The following is a 19,765-nucleotide window of genomic DNA, read 5'->3' as shown; positions in this document are numbered from 1 at the left end:
TCACTTCTGATGAATGTGAGGGGGAAAGATGAATATGCTCACGTTTGCAGTCGAGCTGTTTTCGCAATTCTGTAAACTTTTATCAAAAAAAGATTTCTTTTGCTTTAAATGCGTCGCCCAATGATTTTCAACTGGGCAGCAGTCACTTGTTGTCAGCCCTCATCTCGGAGGAGACATCCACGACATCCCCTTTATGAAAATTAGATTACAACAGAAAATCAGAGGTTACATCAAACACAACACAGCTGTTTGATTCTTCAAAGCCTCAAAGACCCTATAACACAATCCCTTGAAGCAAGACAGTCACTTCAGAGAACCCACTAGTCACAGTCACTTATTCATGAACAAGTAAAGCAGTTGCCAAAATTTCACTCCAAAGCTTCCTCTTCCCTTTTGGATTAGAAAAGCAGTCCGTGATTTATTTTTGGAGCATCTCATGTAAAGATTCTCAGAGTGGTTCTGGCCTCTGGATCCTTGGTTCTTTATCCTCACTGATGGGAAAGTGACTGCACAAGCATGGTATCTAATATATAATTTCCTCATCCATGTTTAAGTTTATTCCCACAAAAATGTATGTTCATGCCTTTTACAAATTCAGGAGTCGTTATCGATTTCTCGAAGGAGGATATTTTCTCATAGGTCGATGACACCAGTACAAAGGAATGCTGGAAATGAAGCCTATTGCAGGTTTGTCTGTTTATTTCACATTGTTGCTCATAATCCATTTTGTAATCCCACACCCCGTCTAGACAAGACCTTTCCTAATTGACCAGGAATTCAGCTTTCACAAAATAACACCACCTCCCAAATCAAGAAGCTAAAACACGGGAGGACAATCGCATACATTTGTGACGCCGATATGCTGATCGGGGCTCGAGTGCATCTGCCTTGATCTGTGGCAGAGGCGCCCAGTAAGCATATAATGTACATAAAACTGGGATCTTAATGAAAAACAACCACTTAAATGTGCAGTAAAAGCAAGCTTTTATTTATGAACAGACGATTCTGCACCCAATAAACTTGAGAGTATGAATAAAAGCTTGGCTGCTTCCTTCTTCCACAAGCGACAATCAAATGCTCATCATTCAGAAAGGCATTAAGTTGAGTTATTAAATTATTGCAATTGTACAGTGAGTCTTATTTTATCATTCATAATACCTCACTCTCTCCTAATAGAACACTTGTGTAATTTTAACAATATGTTGACTGTTTGATGCCATGACATCCTCAGGTCATCAGCCGGCCATTTAATAGTGTGGGTCCATCTAAAAAGGAACTAAGGAGAGTTGTTGCCTCCGTACATTTGCATATTTGAAACAGTTGAGTCAGTGTGAGTCATAAACAACAACCTTTTGCCACTTTTCACCAAATACAATTTTTCTTTACCTTTTCTGGTGGCTTTCAATTTTAAACCTACTGGAGTTGATTTTTGTTGTTTTTCGCAATTTTATCTACGCTACCTTTGCAACCATTTTCAAATTTTGATTTTTGTAGTTTTAGTTATTTTCACTTCTATTTAGCCAAGCCTTACCTTTTCTAGAGATTTTTGACACCTTTAGATCTTTCAACATAATGTTTTGCTGTATTTCTCCATCTTTCCAGTGAAAACAAATGAATGGAATTCATCCAACATGGAAACGAACTATTTTGCTTTAAACTGTTGTGTTTAGGTCATGAAAACTGTGTTTGGAAACTATAATTATCACCTACAGTAAAAGTTGGTGTGCAGGCAATATAGTGGGATGTGACACATATTTGAAATGTTCAAGTCTGCAAGTATGCATGCATTTTGAGCTGCAAGATAAAGCATCATATTGAACGATGGCCCAGTGTGCAAAATATTTAAGATGTTTATTGAAATATAAATGTGCAATTGCTTCAGGGAGCCACTTAGTAAGAGGCTAAAGAGGCACATGTGGCTCCAGAGCAGCAGGTTATAGACCCCGTCATCTAGAGTGAAAGCAGCTGCACCAGCGTACACACCAACTGCCTCATCCACTCCACAAGTTTGAGCTAAAAAGTCTCCGGTTGTCTGTAATGACCATACAGACCTCATTGGATCCAATTTACATTTTGGACCAGGCTGAACGTGCTCTCTCCTCTGTCCTAACAGGAGTGAAAACACACTTTGGGTTCAAAATAGACCAAGTGCCCTCACTGCTCTCAGACGAGCACAGTTAAAATCTAAATTAGGTGTGGTTGGAAGCATCGCTTCTTTGCTCTGCAAAGCAAAGCAATTGTGCTATTGACCAACTAATGGATGGGTGGCTTGCTACTTATATACATGCATAGTATAATGGCTAAGAATTATTTCTGAGCGCGACTCTTGATTACAGCCATTAAAATAGCAAAAGGAAGCTCAAATGCTGCAGCACCTGGTATTACAATGGGACACTCAAGGCCTAAATATGTGATTCAGACTGAGGCTTTAATTTTCAAAAAAGGAAAATTCAACAATATTGTATAAAACTAAAGCACATTGAAGGACCGAAACACAAAAAGGGTCAGAAAACAAGCTCCAGGCCAGATTTTGGCTCTTATCTTAATAATCAGCTTATCTGCTGAGCAAGAATAAAATCTTGAACATGCTGAGTAGAAAAAAAAAAAGAAAAAAGTGGTCTCAGGTCTGACTTTAACGAGGGCGCAGTGTTGTGAGGTTGAACTGCCATGACATACAAGTCCTGAAGAAACCCGGCGATCCTGGGTGATTCACTCAGGAAGTAACTGTAGTGCCTCAGCAGCGCCCACAGTCTGATATGGAAGGCCTGAGCAGACGAACGGAGAACTGCATGTGACCGAGAAACAAAGACTACGGAGGAGGCAGCGGCGCAGGCTGTTTGGATTGGGTGCAGGTCTTAAATCTGAAAAACAGCATACAGATACGCAACAGACACTGAGGGACGCAAGGAGAGACAGACGGAGGCGTTCCAGCTGTGACACTCTATTTCCACTTTTGTTGGTCCAAGACAGGGGGAAGGAGAAAAGCCGGATGAGGAGGAGGAGGAGGAGAGAGAAAAAGAGTTCATAAATAAGTTCAAACCTGAGCCAGGATTCCTTCATTGCACAAACTCTGTGGGCGGTTCAGGTCAGACGATCACTTTTTCCCCGGTTTTCCATAAAGGGGTTTTCCAGATCTTGAGTCTTTGCACACAGGAGTCCTTTATTTAACCTCTTATCTTAAATCTAAGTCGTCGAACACTGATTAGGAGTAAACACTTCAGATTCTTGCATCATCCTCCACAGAGGAGCAGGCGCTTGTTTTTTGGAGGGTTTTTTTGAGGCAGATGAAAGTGAGATCAAAACATCTGGGACGCCTGTGTTTGCATGGCCCATGTGGCCTCAGTGTTGCATTAACAATGAAGTTAACTCAACGCTGCTGAAGGATTCGGGTGAGAAACGTTGTTACGATGAAAGGATTATGTTCGATGCAATGTTTGCTCCTGTAGAAGTTATGTTGCCGTCACTGACTTAAGATTTGATTCTGGTACCATCGCAGGTTTGTGCACGATATTCAGGCTTGAAGTGACAATGACTTCTCCAATATTGGGTTTTTTTTGTTTTTCACAACACCTATTTTTCAAAAAAGTACATATAAGAATGATTTTCATTTAACTTCATATAAAGTAATGAAGATATGTGTTAGGTATATTGTTTGCAGTAGTTCAGAGTCGAAAGTCGAGGCCATTGGAAAATTTTACAAAGAAAAAATTAACTTTCAGGTTTTCAAACGCTGTTCCTTATTTTGTCAAGTGTACTATTTTAGTACACAATATTGAGATTAAGCTGAATACAACAGTAAAGACATCCTTACTAATAGCAAAGTAGCTTCAGCATCAAAATCATACTATGACAATTGAATTAAAAAAAAAAAAAAAAAAACGTTGGTTTAAGGGTGCAAAATACAGTAATTGTTGAATATTTTCAACACATGGCATAATTAAAAATGTTGCAATGCTGACAACATGGCACTTTTTCTCAAATAATTTGGCTCATTCAGGTTTAAAAAAAAAATGTTCTACCTCTTTCTGATCTAGATTAAATAAACATTGTTGTTGAGTGGATTAAGCATCTCCCGCTTCTTCATGTACAAATATAACGCTCACATTGAGCATTTGTGGAGACTATCTGATGGACATGCCTTTGCTCAGATTTTAATCTAACTTTCTTTTTTATGTCTCTACCTTAGAATGCGAAGACATTATCACACTGTCGACTGAATATGAGGGAATCGTCCAACCACTTCATTGTGCTGAGCAAACAGTAAACATAATTGTGGTGTTCATTCATGCTCATTTTAATAGCGAGTAGAGTGACAGTTTTATTTTTGGAAAAGAATCACTTAATAAGTGAATCTTTTTTTGTCACCATATGCTAAATTGTCAGGTTGTTGGGAGCTGCCCAAATTGGTAGTTCATTAAAAATTGAATGCAAGAAAATCCTGATATAATCTCCTGTTTTAAGTTTGTGACGAATAAAACTCTCACAAGGACTGCACAATAAGAAGCTTTGCTGTGAAAAAGACCCAAATACCAGGACATGTAGAATTACGTCATCACAACCCAGTACTTTCATTACACTTCTAAAAAGTTTTTTTCATGCACATTTGAATATGAATAGTCTTCATCTAACTGGAACATAGTGGATCTGTCTCCTCTTCCTTTAAAAGACTGGTAAGTGCTGGAAATCAATGCGTTATCATCAAACCAGGCACAGGTGTGGCCTCCTGACAGCTTGCAGGCATGCATGAGAACCACTCATCTCCTGGGAGACGCTGCAGTGGGGAGTTGCTGATGTTTTCAATACCAGTGACTGAAGTTTCCCCACAGGAAAGGGAAAAAAAAAAAAAAAAAAAAAATATATATATATATATATATATATATATATATAATGACTTATTAGTGCTTCAGTTTAGGTATCAACTAAGACCACTTATGAGGACGGTTAATGATGGAAGGGTTGCATCATGTCCCTGTGCAGACACTACAATACCAGGAGAGAGTGACAAAAATAGCAGCCAGATTATTTACGGTTACACATACTGCATGAAGTTGGTGATGATGACAGAAATTCAACATGACAAAGGTCAACAAAGAGATTAAATACATGTGTGAAGGAACCTGTGCCCGGGAGCCACTGCAAACCACTCAGGGACAGTCCCTGTGGATGGGTGTGTGTGTGTGTGTGTGTGTGTGTGTGTGTGTGTGTGTGTGTGTGTGTGTGTGTGTGTGTGTGTGTGTGTGTGTGTGTGTGTGTTGTAATGGTCATGACCCACTCACAGCCACACTGGGCTATCAATCATACACAATCATCATCACTTGGAGTGATGACGTTGATGCATCATGAGTTATATGTGATGGTGGGTGTGCAAACGTGCACATGGAGAAAAAGTGTGTGTGTGTGTGTGTGTGTGTGTGTGTGTGTGTGTGTGTGTGTGTCTGAGGGCAGCCATGAGTCGAGCTGCCATTGTCACTGCAGAAACACTCAGTTCTCAGGGTCCTTCCCGGGCACACTGGACATTGTCACCCTGACCTGTTCGGTCAAGGCAATTCATTTTACGCTGCACACTTCTCACTTCAGTAACAATAACTGCGCTGTCTTGGAAAACAACGTTACAATTCAGGGGTCGGGACAAAGGAAAAAGGAGTAAAAATGAGGAGTGAGAAGCAGAAAATCTTGGTGACACATCATACGATAAATCACATGACAGGCTGTGTCAGGAATAAAAAGCACATGGGAAGCCTCCTCTCTTTTTCCGCTCTCCTTTCAGGGTTGCCTTTCTGTCGTCCCCCAGTCCTGTTTATACACATTATATGTCTTTTTTTCCCCGAGCTCTTCGGTCGGGACGGTGACGGCAAGAGGCCCAAGCCCCTGACCTCTAATCCACTAACTGTCATCCATATCCCTCCCCACTTGATCTCCTCCATTTGTCTACACATGGCGAGAGGCTTGCAGCACACACTAATCCTCAGAGAGAGAATGCGTGCCGACAATATAAAGAGATGCACACACTCGCAGTATTGCGTCGGCATTTATATATACAGAAGCGCCTCCACAAGTGAGAAGCATGAGGTATACACAGCTGGGCTGAGCGCTGCGCCACTAACCTACTTTGCAGATCCGACTGCAGCATCCGCTTCCCTATCGGTCTCTTCACGAAGCCGTGCCACTGCTGCGCGTCTCCGTCTCCCTCCTCTTAACATATACAAACCGACTCACGGTGCAAATACGCCGTCGCGAGCGTGCACACGGATATACACACTGACAGGTTGCTCAAGAGTCCTGGTATCACGTGGTCATCCTGCTGTGCTCTTTGTAGCGCCTCTTGGTGACAAACAGAGCACTGCTGCCACTCTAAATAGCACAGAGCCAATGATGGGGAACGTGGAGGCCAAAACTACAGGACTGCAACAACCTCAACCTGCTTCGCAGCACCAGCAGAGCAGTCAAACCTCATCCCCCCCCCCCTTGAAAGAAGAATTAATTTTGCATGATGCAGCAGCATCTTACAGCAGTGGGGGTAGGAGGTGAAAACTTGCACGTTTTGCAGGGGGAAAAAAGAGGTGGGTATGATAAAAACCAAGCTGTCGTAGCTTACTGACACACTGACCCTCTGAGTCGTCAGTGAAGTGTTACAAATGTCTTCTTAAAAGCAAGGCTGGCATTGGAGTGGCAGTACAAGTCCCAAAGAGGACGACGAGAGGGTTGTAAGAGACTGGAGGCTGAATCTCACACACACGCGATCAGCAAAAGTAGGCTCATTAACAATGTGGAAATAACCGGATGTTGTGGATTTGCGCTAAAATACGTCAACGGCAACCTGACTGAAACCAGAAGCTATTAAGCTTATATACTCTTCTATTTCCTAAAATGGTCAGCCCCAGATTATTCTTTAAATGGGCTGCAATAGGTTTAGGCAGCTGGGAGAGTTTTTTTTTTGTTTTTTTTTACTGAACTGAGCTTTTCTCTTTTCTCACTCTCCATTTATGTGATATATATGTCAGTAACATTTATCTCTCCTGTCGTCTCCTGCTTTTTCCTCTCTGTGCCTCCCTGCAGGACTTCTGACAGAAGACCTGGAGTTGTGATCTGTGCCTGCTGCCCCATCAAGTCTGCAGCGAGTGGATTAGCTTGATGTCTGATGTCAATTGATTTGTTGCTTTGCCAATTTGTCTCTGTCAAATCTCCGACTATCACCAAACCTCCAACCAAACCATTAGAAATTAGCCACATCTAGTTACCTGAATACAATCTGTAGTTCCTGCTGGTTTAATTGATAATCACAGATATTTTTAATATCTAAAAAGCAGTGTTGAGTGATGCTGGATGCTTTTGTCGAGGTGCTGACCATCAAGCTAGAAATCAATCATTAAAACAAAAAATGTAAAGAAAGCAATAGTATGCGCATTAAAGGGTGGCTGAAAAGTGGATGTTAACTAGGAAAGAGCAATAGATATTTGCAAAGCAATATTACATCAATCATTTTGAGGGATGAGAAGAAGCAATGAAGCTTTGGTTGAAGTATGATCTGACAAGTTTTCCGCATCTGTAGACTGCAGACCACTTGACTGTGTGTTGTGCTTTCAGAGTGTGAGGCACTGGATCTGCTGGCAGCCAGAGAGGGATACACCTTTTTCCTGCATCTTCAGCAGGTCAAACAATCCTTGTGCACTTACATAATGGTTCCAACCCTCCCGGTTTCCTGTTCACACTGGCCAGCTTTCTCTTCCCTTTCCTACAGATCCGAACCCACACAAACTTTAAAGGAAGCCATGAACCCAAACTCCCACAAAGGCCCAAGTGGAGCAGGACGTTCTTTGCCTGACTTTCACTTCAGCACATGGCTTGAGACTCCTGGGACCTTGAGCACGCTCTGATTTCTCTTTCCAAAGAGGAGGGGGGGGGAAAAATGGAATTTTCCTCACATCTCCCCTCTATGAGCCCCTTGATGGTCTTAATACTGTAAAGGCAGATCTCAATCTGTGACTGCATTGAGCAGGAGGCTTTTACTACACAGCGATGTGTGGCAGATGAAGAAGAAACCGGATACTTCCTTGAAAACCCCTCTGCCGTGCATTTCCTTTCCTGCTCCAGACAAAAATCGAGGCCTGCCAATAGAATCGCAACGTCTTATAAAAAGTGCCTTAAACCTTACGGCAGAGTGGAGGTCCGGGAGGATTTGCACACTTGAGTCCTGTTCACTTGCAACTTAACTCTCATTGATGCAGTAGCTCCTTTAATGAATCAGTAAATCCAAAAAGTTACATTCCATATGGGTCAGTCTGTGTTTAAGTCTGCCGAGTCCACTCTCGCCCACTGAGGAGATGTCATGAGTAAATATAATGTGCAATCTGATCTTCTGAAGGACCAAACTCAACAAGGGCCCTCTGTGCTCACTGACCTTTTGGTCCAAGATAAAAACACGAACACTTTAGTGCATGCAGTAATGCTGAGCCTCACACAGAAGCCAGGCCTTCTATTTTTTTTTTTTTTGTCTCCGCATGGGCTTCTCGAGGCGGTTACCGAGCTGTGATGAGTGTGGCTGGGTGTGCATGTGTGTGAGACAGCGAGAGCACACAGCAGTCAAAACAGAGATCAGCACACACTCTCCAGCAGAGGTGAGTCACACCGGTGGGCGTGAAACAGTCAGAGGCCCTTTCAAAATACGATTAACTCAGAAGCAATACCTGCACATGCTAACCCAGTATCCTGACAACAATTATCAATTAATCTTCTACATCCCTATATTCAACTTAAGGTCACCAATGTCAGAATGTGTGAAGGCAGAGGGCTTCCTGTCAAAGCAAACCAAAGGACTCACACCAGGAGAACATGCAAATTACACAGAGCCCCTCACACCGAACATAAAATTTGTAACTCACATATTTGTGAGTCAAAAATGATAATATATACATGGTCGGAGTCAAATAAAAGTCAAATCTTAACTTTTTATCAGGCAAATTGTACTACTGGCAACTATCAGTGGTAAGTTGATGACAATTATACATGAATAATTTGTTCTGCTATTCATGATAAATACTGTATTTTGCTCCGTTCCTTTAGCAAACTCTCTTGTTCAATTGTATTGGGTCAGTATATTGGATGAAAGGCAGTGCACAGTATTACATATTTTACAGATAATATTGCTACTTTTAGGGGAAAAACTGTCATTTACACAGTAGTGTGCAAGAAGAGGTTACATGGTTATTTCATCTTTGTTTAAATTCCAGTATTAAATCTATCTATGATGTTACATGATGGATTTGTGTGGTTTGATGGCTTTTGCATTTTTCAACTGATCGTGTTACACATAAATGTCATATAAGGGTGTATATTTTTACTCCTTTTTCGTCGCAAACAAAAAGATGAAGCATTGAAATAAACGTTTCTAATTGAAAAATGTTTTTTTAAACTAAACCTCAACTTATTTAGTCAATACTAAAGTAGGTGACCAACCAGCCAGTTTTCTTAACCTGTAAAGCCATTGTTATGTCAAACAATCAACCAATTGGACAAGAGGGCTGCAACTATGAGGTTATTTTTTTTTCATGACTTTCAATGACATGAATACAGGTCAAATCATCTTTCTGCCTGAGCCCCATATGGTTTGAGCTCGACTCTAAACTTCTTTGTACGCACCAGTGCCGCTCCCTGACATCCTGCAGGGCCCTCGGGTTCCTCACCGTCACACAGGCAGCTCACAGACCTTCGCCGCCTGCCTGCTGGAGCCTCCCCAGGCTGGAGGTAAACATCCGTAGTGACAACCCTCTAGATATCCACAGCGCAGGTGGTTAGAATATAGACGTTTATGATTTAGTGTGAATTCCAGTAAGAGGTGTGTGTGTGTTATTAAATTATAATTTGTTCCCGTACTTCACTGAGGCTTTGGGACATTCCTCTCTCGCCCCGCTCCACAACATGTGGGCTGTGAGGGAAAAAGCCAGCAGCTGCAAATCTACCCAAGAGATCCAAAACAACAAAAAAAAAATCCTAAACATAGCAGGAAGCTGCTGGCGCTATCCTGGAGCCGGCAGACGAATGGCTCCGGCGTCTCAAAACTCGTCTCGTCGTGGGTGTCTCTCTCGCTCTCTGCCCGAGTTGGGCCGCAGTGTGCCATAACCCCGCAGACCGCACACTGAAACACACGTTTACACATCGAACTGCCAACTTTTAAACGGCGGGGTTTTGCAGTGTGTAAATAGAGCGGTCCGCAGCCAGAGTCATAGGCCGTCACAGGGCGTGCTGTGAAGCCGATATTTGAGCATAAATGACCTGATTCATACCATATGAGCATCACACATACAGCTTCCCACTGAACACACCGACTACGGCTCAGTGGAGGAAGAGGAGATATATCACAGGTGTACATTTGATAGCCTGTCAAGAGTCGGTCATGCAAAACGGGAACGCGCTTCGGTAAGCCACACTTCGCCTGGTCAGAGGGGCTTCGCTGTGAGCACTCGCTGGCCACTGAATGAGTGTGTGACAGGAATCCTGCATGTCAGATGGATTACGACACTCTCTCTGAACCTTGTATCTCTACGTTCATCAGCGGGACTGTGGAAAAGCAAGGGAAGAAAACAACAACAGATGAGGGATATCTAACAGGAGAGAGGCGGCACAATGAGAGAAATGTATCGCGACGTACGTACTTAATAAGCGTCTTCTTCCAGAATAGAGGCTGTTTCAAGCAGGTGTTTGTGAAACAATAGCAAAAGCCTGCAGACAAGCCAGTAAGCTCTGCAGAAGCTATTCAGGCGACATATGATATTTCAAGAAGAATGATTTGGTTTCAAAAAGTGACAATAATGGGTGCAAATAACAATAACAACAATAGGATGCCGTGCTTGCCATCGCTGTTTTCAATTTTAGAAGAAAATACAAACTGATGGTCTTTGGATTAGCTTTCAAAAATATGTATGGTCAGAGGAAAACGGGAAATGAAAAGGAAGTGAATGTGGCAGCGGTGGCCTGGAGGTGACTGATGCAAGCTCGTGATTACAATATCGCTGGTTCAAACCCCACTGTGGGGTCCCTGAGCAAGGAAGGGCATCCGGCTTAAAAGGCATCATCAACTCAAACATGCTGCTGATCACAAGATCCACCCTGGTAACCACAGCTCCACAACACAGTCTCCAAAACGGCTTTGAATGCATGACCTCAAGTTTAAGTCAACCAAATTATCATCAAGAACTTTTACTCAGTAGAAATAATATGTGAACCTTGTGGTGGAAGTTCAAAAGGGCCATAAATTGTCAGTACCTAGGTACAAACAAAGAGGTAAACCAGCCAGCCGTCCCTTTAGCCATACATATTTCAAGTAATGGCATTAAGTTAGAATGACAGGATGCCAGTAAAGAGAGAAAATTCACTTAGGATTGTTTTGTGGGCTGCACAATGGTGTAGTGGTTCACGCTCATACCTCACAGCGAGGAGATCCAGGCACTCCAGTTACCTCCCGACAGTCTGGAAACATGCGTTTGAGGCTGATTGGTCACTCTAAATAGCCCATGGGTGTGAATGCGAGTGTGTGAGATCATCTGTCTGTCTATTTGCCCTGTGATCACTTGCGAACCTGTCCAGATTGTACCTTGCCTTCATCCATATGTTTGCTGGGATCCATTCTAGAGCTGCACAATCCTGGTTGGATTGATTAGTTACTGTGTGAATTTCAATAACAAAGTCAAAATGACCAAAAAAATTCGATCTCAAAGTTATTCTCCAGATGCTCTTTTGGGCCAATTTTGAAGACTTCTCCTTCGGGATGAGAAAGTATTTGGCCTTTATGCAGGAGTTTCTTCAGACAATGACAAATTCTGAGGCAAATGGAAAAAAAAAACATGAGGTGGAAAAGATATGAAACCTGAATCCTCATGAAAAGCATGACCTGGCTGGACAGGTGATCAATGATGAACGGCTGGAGACAGCGAGCTGTAAAATCAGTTCATTACGACAGAGCTGAAGGACTTGATAGTGAAAGAAACTCCCGAAGTGCACTGGAGAATTGATTCAGTAAGTATATCTAGTGCACCGCCACTCTCTTTGGCCATCTTTCACTGGCGGCACTCCATACTTCTCTGGCCAATCTCCAACTTTGCCCTGGCACTTCATTTCGAAACACACACAAACAGACTCCGTCTCGCTCTCTCATTCCCTTTCAGACGCCTCACCGTCAATGCTACTACGACTTTGTCTCAATCGAAAGCATGCTTTCCATCCTCGTGCTTTTTTTTTGTTTTTGTTTTATACGCACTCGCCTCCTTCGGATACTTTTCCATTTTAAATGTTTCTCAGCCCTTACTCTCGCTCCAATCGAGGCCAAGTAGAACTGTGTCACCTCATGAGAGACGGCCGTCCCATCCTGAACCTCACCGGCTTCATCACGCCCTCGACTCCTGCTTGTTTATCCCAACCAACACGCCTGCTTGTCCCCCACAGCACCCAACTCTGCTGTGGGGCCCCCGTGTTGGGTGTGTGTGTGTGTGTAGGTGATAACTTCTTCAAATAAAACGGAGCAAATTGCGGATGCCGTTTACACCACAAAAACATATACAGATGCTCTCCAGCTCGATTTTCTCACAGCATCCTGGCACCTTTTATTCCAGATGAGAGGACAGGCTGTGGCATGAATCATATACGCACTCATCACACGCACACACAAATCTTGCCATTCTGGGTCATGATCCATCCATCCATCTATCTATTTATCCTCACAGGGGAAAAAAAAAAAAAAGGCCAAGAGGGGGGGGGAAAAAAAGCAGGAATCTAATTTGCTTATGTGTCATAACACATTTATTGCCAGAAATATATGTTGAGTGCGTGTCTGTATGTGCTCCTGGCTACTGTCAGCTATATCCCCGTTTGGCATCACAGCACCATATGCCTGTCTGTGGGGCCTCGCTGATGTGTGCCACTGCTGGAAGCCAGCCTGACCAAACGCAGTACAATGACAGCTTTATGTTCAGGTAACATGCATGCAGCACGCTGGCAATTACTCACATCCTGCAGCCCTGCAAGCTGCAGCCACATGGGACATGAAGCACCTACCACTGACTTACAGAGGTGGAACAACAAGAGACTGGTGCCTGCAAGGTTAGATTTTTGACAAACTTTGTGTTAGGTTTTCTATAGTTTTGATAACATCAAAATCAGGATTAACACCAGAGGGGTTGGGGGAGTTCTTCTTAGATTCTAAACAAACTACTACACCTTAGTCAGAAGGTGATGGGTGGTTGAATAGTTTTTTTTTCTTTTGTTGAATTGCAGAACTACTACAATTTGTTTGTGGCTTTTGTGTAGTTTGACCATCTTAAAATGTATTAAGGACGGAGTCGTCTTTACTTGTCCACACATGTATTCATATATCTTGATTGAAGATTGTGGCCAAGTGTGCAATCCCTACCAAAAGTTTCAAAACCTTGGTCTTGTGCAGAAGTGTGGGTGGATGCAGACTGAGCTCATGTTGCAGCAATATATCCGTGCCAACGCATTCTCAAAACAAACTCAGGCTTTTGTCATGAGTCAATAAACGAGTCCTTCTCTTGTGGTTCTGCTTGGCAGCCCATGACAGGACCTGTTGGGCGAGGGCGACACCAGCCCACCGGGGCTGACAAAAGGCTAAAAAGATAAACAGGGATCTACCACTAACAGCACAATCACGAACGATGACAGCGATGCCTTGTCACTGATCCGCGTTTATCCACCGGTGTCTGATAATGTTGGTGAGTCGTAACCATGAGTCCGGGTCAGCCTTCCTACTAGTTACCCATCCAATCCGTGAGCAATCAAACTGCGGCCACCATAACACAGGGGTTGGATCAGTTCATGGAGAAGATAAGTTCTTTTTTTTGTGGTGCATCAGTTTTGCAGCATGTGTTTTGGTAGGACAGTAACTCAAGTCAAGACCAATGGAATCAAAGGTAAAGTCAGTGTTCGTTTACCACTACTACTACTATTATTATTAATATATGATAATAAAAAAAATAGTATGATTGTTACAAAAGGCACGCGCAAAGGTGCATTTGTTGACATTTGGTCACCAAAATAGAAACAAATCAACGGCATCCATGCAATGAATGAATGAATCGTACCTTGGTTGTCCTCGTCCATGACTGCAGCCAATAAATCAAAATCGCCCCCTAAAAAAAAAACTTCCGCTGTGCAAGCAAACGTTCAATTTATCATGCAGCGTCCTAATTTCCAGGACGCGTCGGGTGCACAGGTAGGCTCACGCGCAGGGTCTTGTTTTCAGGGGATATTGTGGCCATTGACAGGCTCCCAGCAGCGCCTCGGCTCCTCCGGCCCCCGTCAGGCTGGGCAGCGGCGTGTGTCTGTGTCGGAGGCGGTTTGGAGGGTTCGTCCTGTCGCCCACAGTGTCCGAGAGCCTTGTCGTTATCCCTCCAAATGCGCCTTCACTCCACTAGCGTCTGGAGAGAGAGAAAGAGAGAGAGACAGAGCGAGAGAGCGAGAGAGCGAGCGACCGCTTCATGCGTCAAGCACGCATGTGCGCAAAGCACACAGCCGTGACACCGCGAAGGATGGTTTCAAAATAAATTTTAAAAAAAGCCCTGCTCAACCCGAAGCGCTGACAGTGGGGTTTAAGCTGTTATTTTGAAACAGCAAACAGGACGTGTGTGTCATATCGTCACGGGAATCGACAGTAGGCGTTAATCTCATCCTGCCTCCTCCGTACAAACCTGACAGTGATCAGCCCTCACGTGACTCCGGGCTGTGGTGCGATTAGACCAGAGCAAATATACCCATAAAGTGTGTGCTGGTTATTTTTAATGGGTGGATTATGCTGCGTATCAAGCCGGCAATTTAATTCTGCGTGTGTGCGTGTGCGTGTGTGTGTGGTTATTTCAGTTTCCCTCAGCAAGTAATTGCAAGGAAACATCAAAATCAATGTGAAAACAAAAATGTTTAGTCTTAGTTGTGTCTGTCTTGGTTTCTCTGGAGCCAGTCCTGGCCAGTAATTGTGGATTATGGAGCGCACAGTGGTGTAGTGGTTGTAAACTGTGGCTCTACTCCACTCTGTGATGAGTTTTCTCTCTATTCTCTTCTATACTACTTTATCCTGTACATTACACACACACACACACAGTCAGTATTTGAACCCAGAGGTTCTCGCTGTGAGGTGAAAGCACTAACCACTGTACCGCCATGCAGCCCTAAAAGTGTGTAAAGTGAAATGATGTCTATCAGTTGCCCGAAGATGGAAATGGATCGGTTCCACTCCTGCAGGCTGATTTTAGATAGAGTGGTATAGAAGATAGACGAATGATGAGGTTCATTCCGACACTGTTCAGCTTTCTCGCAGGGAACAATAATTCTGACAAAAACACTCTATTTCACTGGTATTTTTCTGTGAGCATGCACAACAAACCAAAACAGTACCATGTGTTGCTGTCATCAAGTTCAAGATTTTATGATGATCCCTGCAGTCAACATCTGATATGGTGCCTTTGTTCTATTGTGAATATACTCTAAAATGGTGACATTTGCAAATCATTAAAGCCTCTTTTTGTTCAAATCTTGCACATTGTCCCGACCTTCACTGTCTATTTCCTGCAGACGGCTGTAACTGACATTTGCCGGAGCCTTCTTACTTTTACTTTACTTTGTCGACCCCGGTCGCACATGACAGCGGGTCCTCCACATTTCCCTGTCAGCAGAAGGAAATAAATTACTTCCCTCGTGGTTCTTTTTCATCTTCAGAAGTGGATGCTTCAACAGATGGACTATTTCACACTAAAAATAACATTGCTTCACTCTTACAGACAGATGAGTATAACTTTATTAAGCATAATCATGATAAAATGAAGAATCTCTGATTTGAAGCTGATGATAGTATATTTTCAATCTTAAAAATTTTTTTGATCCATAATTGACATTGTATGCTTGCATGTCACGTTTGACGTGCAGCTAAAAAAAAAAAAATGTTGTATCATTGAAATGCAATGGAGTTATGGCACAAAACGTGTATGCAGCATTTACAGTGAAGACAATTCATTGTTTTACCTAATTCTTACCAGATCAGATACTAAAAGAAAGAAATAGTACCCAAAAGACATTGCCTTGGTATTTTCTATCATACATGTGCACATTTAAAATGTTGAAACTGCTTGAAACTTTTAAACTTATATTTGTACTTATACAATGCTGTAACTCCAGTTTCATCTGATGTTTTCTCTGCGTGTAAACTCATCTAAAAGTGGAATCTCTGGTTCATCAGGCCGTGTGGCAACAACATTAAAGTGACACCAGGATCACGTTAAAGGATGTTGAATTTTGAGTGTCAGACAATATTGATTCAGTGCTGATAATTAAAAAAAAAATTTTTTCCAGTAACGTGTTGAGGTTAATGTGTGCTAATAACATATCCACAGGTACTGTAACAGCTGCAGGTACTCGACCCTGATATGTGGAACATGGTGAAATGGCAGCACTGAAACACTTATGAGCAAAGTCGACGTTGAAAGAGTCACACATTCACACCCTAGGGGCTTTTTAGAGCCTCCACAGTATGACCTAAGTCTTTTAATGGACAGAATATAATGTTGGATCTATTATGAAAATGACTTACAGTAGTTGCTGTGTCGCCGTCAAATTACAAGCACAATAAAAAGTAATTTGGAATGATTGTCTTTCTGTTGCACGCTGCTGTTTTTAATCCAATGATGGCCTGAAGGTATTTTGCAAGGTATTTGCGATGCATGACAGAAACACGTGAGTAGAGACACACGTTCTGGGAAAAGTCTCCCTCTTTGACGTGATCAATCAAATATGATGTTGCCGAGTTGTGCAACTGCAGAAGATGCTCCCAGGCCGCATCCGAATCGAAAGAGTTCAGTCCAACGCGTAAAAGACTAAATACAATCCAGATGTGTACGTTTGGATGGGACTCTCACATCAGCAGGGTATCCATCAGGTTAGGAAACAGTGAGATGGGAGCTCAGACACACACAGGGAAAGATATTTGCCGAGCTTGTTTCTGCAACGCACGTGGTTTCAATTATAGCATTCCTGTCTCCACAGAGAAGGAGGGGGTCCCGCTTCCTGTGTGCATGACTCAAATGGTCAAGCACAAACAGATGTTTTAATGTATTCATTCATTTGTTTATTCATAGGTGTCACTTCTGGACAAATATTTCAGTCTCAAGTCTGACTTTTAAACAAAACGACCGTCTCCAGTCATAACACCATTCGCTCTCATGAAGTTTTCTTCCCTGAAGGGTTGTGAATTTAAAGTTAAAACTACATTTCACATGCAAAAAAAAAAGTCTCACTTTGACAGATTATCAAAGATGCAAATGTGAAACATGAGCAATTTCTCTGCAGCTCACCGACATATTGCAGTGTACTCTTCTGTTTCCTAAAACCAGGAATTCAGAATCTTCTTCAGCTTCTTATAAAATTGTGATGAGAGACAGACTGAAAAGTTTAACTGACTCATTTTTTAATTTTGTCAGTTGACGTCAGCAGTGCCAGAGGATTACAAAATCCAGTGATCCCCCTCAATCCAGCGCAATCCAACCTGGTGCTGAATGACAAGAGCAGAAAAAAAAAAAATCTACAGCGTGAGTGTGACATGACACCTGGATAAAAAGGGAACTTGTTTGGAGGCGTGGGGATTGTGAGCCTTCAGACTGTATTTGCTTTCTCTTCACTCAGATACAAAGCACTGCGTTGTAAAGAGCTCATCGTGTGGAGAAAAACAGCGGAAAGTCTGCATTGTTTTCTCCATTTTAATGAGAGCAGTCTTCTGGTGACGGGTTGGTTGTGAGGACTGAGAAATGACGACTGTTTATTGTCTGGAATCCTGAGTGTTTCTCTTGGTCTCCTGCTCTCAGCCCAGGCAACGTGTGCCTCACGACATCTCCACCAGTTATTAGCGTTTTACATACTCGGTGGCTTGATGCAAAGTAGTTAGCACACAGAGCGAGCCCTGATTTGAATACTCTCTGTGTTACAACTGGAAAATAGGTCATATGCATAATGTTGGTGATAGCTCAGGGAATATGGCTTGACAAATACAGTTCTTACTGTGCATTTATGTCATTGTTGGACCTGTCACACACAGCATCCACACATGAAGTCAGACTAAGTTCAGTTTAAAGCAATTAGATTCCTGTGTCTTGCGCCGCGCACAAATGCAGTCTCTATGCTCTCGTTGACATAAATGTCACGCTGATGTGCTCATGAGTCATGAGAGGACTCCGTGTGGCCCAGATATCCTCAGCAATGAGAAATCATAAACAAGCAAATGCCATTTTTTTTTTTTTTTTTAAAGCTTGATGTCAAGACTATCACTCTGTTTCAGGTCAGCTTTGGTCGCGTTGAACTGAACGCGGTTCACTCAAACCACAGCACAGGCCACAAAGTTACCCAGACAAAACCTCTCTGGCTTGAGGTGAACATGTGCAGGGTTGCCTCTCGTGCCGCCGAGCGTGCGCGCCCCCGGGGGAGATGCACGTCTGGCAGATTAGGCCAACCATCATGGGAAACGTCTGCGGTACTCCTGACCGACTTCACGTGACCTGATTGAGCAGCCAAACCACTTCATATGCTCCAGTCATCACGCCAATGGCCAGGGGCAAATCACCTCCTCCCTGCAAAACTCCTGCTGACCCCACCATACAAGATCACACAGATAAGTAAACGCCCATGCATGCCCCACCTCAGTTTGTTTTTTTTTCTTAATTCTTTGCTAAAATCCCCTAATTTATAGTGTAATTAAGTGGAATCCGTGTTTATTTAGGTTATCATTTAAGTGTCAGCCTTTTCTCTAGATTTATCAGATTTTTGACGAGTCAGCAATTTCAGCTCAATTTAATGAGGATGTGGGGCTTTATTGTTACATGAACAACACCTTCATTCCATCATCAATCTTCAATCCAGGTTGTTATTCTTCCCGTGTGAACACCAAAGAGCAAAATACTGTTCAATCATGTCTAAATGGTCGGGAAGTGGTTAACGCAGCTAGAAATATGTCCTTCAAGTCCAGACTGCGGGGGCTTTCCTGGTATCCTGGTTCTCTCCCACAGTTGACTCTCAATTTCTAATAGAGGATATCAGTGTGTCTGACTGTTCAAATCTACGTGTTTCTCTTGTAAACTGGATTAAAAAAAGGCCAAGAGAATCACACCTACTCTGTCAACAGTGGGTCTGCTGACAATATTGGCTCAAACATTTCCAATTCTGCCACGAACAAGTCAAAGGTTTCACTAAACCTGTGTCATCTCTCCACACCATGGATGGACACAAACGTCGGTAGGTGTTTTATAATGGCTTCATTGAGGATATTTTAAGCCTTCATTGTGAGAACAACAATTGGGGTGTGGGTTATTTTTTTTATTTTATTTTTTTTGCAGATGCTCTGGAGTTCCCAGTCCATATTTGAATATATCCTGAACGAGGCCTAGAGCAGGAGATAAAATCGTGTTTCACGTGTCTTTCCTGTCATTGGGGGGGTGTTCAATCTTTGGGTGAGGGCATATGTGTGACAGGGGTCAAAGGAAGCACAGTTCCACAGGATTTCCTCTTTTTTTTTTCCCCCTTTGGTTTAATTTCCAGCTCTGTATCTTGACCACTTCTTTCCTGCCACCATGTGACTGAAGGGCAAAGTTGAGTTGATTTTCTGAATCCAAGGACACATATGAGTAGAGCCTTTATTTGTACACACAAAGGCAGCAGTGTAGGTCTGAGAAGTTGCACGTAAAGTTCCTCAACATACAGCAGGTATGTGACTGGAAGAGGCCAATGAAGT

The 19,765-nt window shown here is 42.8% G+C and overlaps 1 protein-coding gene across 1 annotated transcript in view; it reads right to left on the bottom strand.

Moving 5' to 3' along the window:
• cyth3b (cytohesin 3b) overlaps window positions 1-14,446 on the bottom strand; it is a 35,212-nt gene extending 20,766 nt beyond the window's left edge. Inside the window, exon 1 of the mRNA XM_080511467.1 lies at window positions 14,088-14,446. Within this exon, the coding sequence (XP_080367593.1) occupies window positions 14,088-14,106 (19 nt within the window). The 5' untranslated portion in view covers window positions 14,107-14,446. The remainder of the gene's footprint in view (window positions 1-14,087) is intronic.
• Window positions 14,447-19,765: the final 5,319 nt, after the last annotated feature.

The sequence above is a fragment of the Blennius ocellaris genome (genome assembly GCF_963422515.1).
Source record: "Blennius ocellaris genome assembly, chromosome: 16".
Lineage (NCBI taxonomy): Eukaryota > Metazoa > Chordata > Actinopteri > Blenniiformes > Blenniidae > Blennius > Blennius ocellaris.
This window is presented reverse-complemented; position numbering and strand designations above follow the sequence as displayed.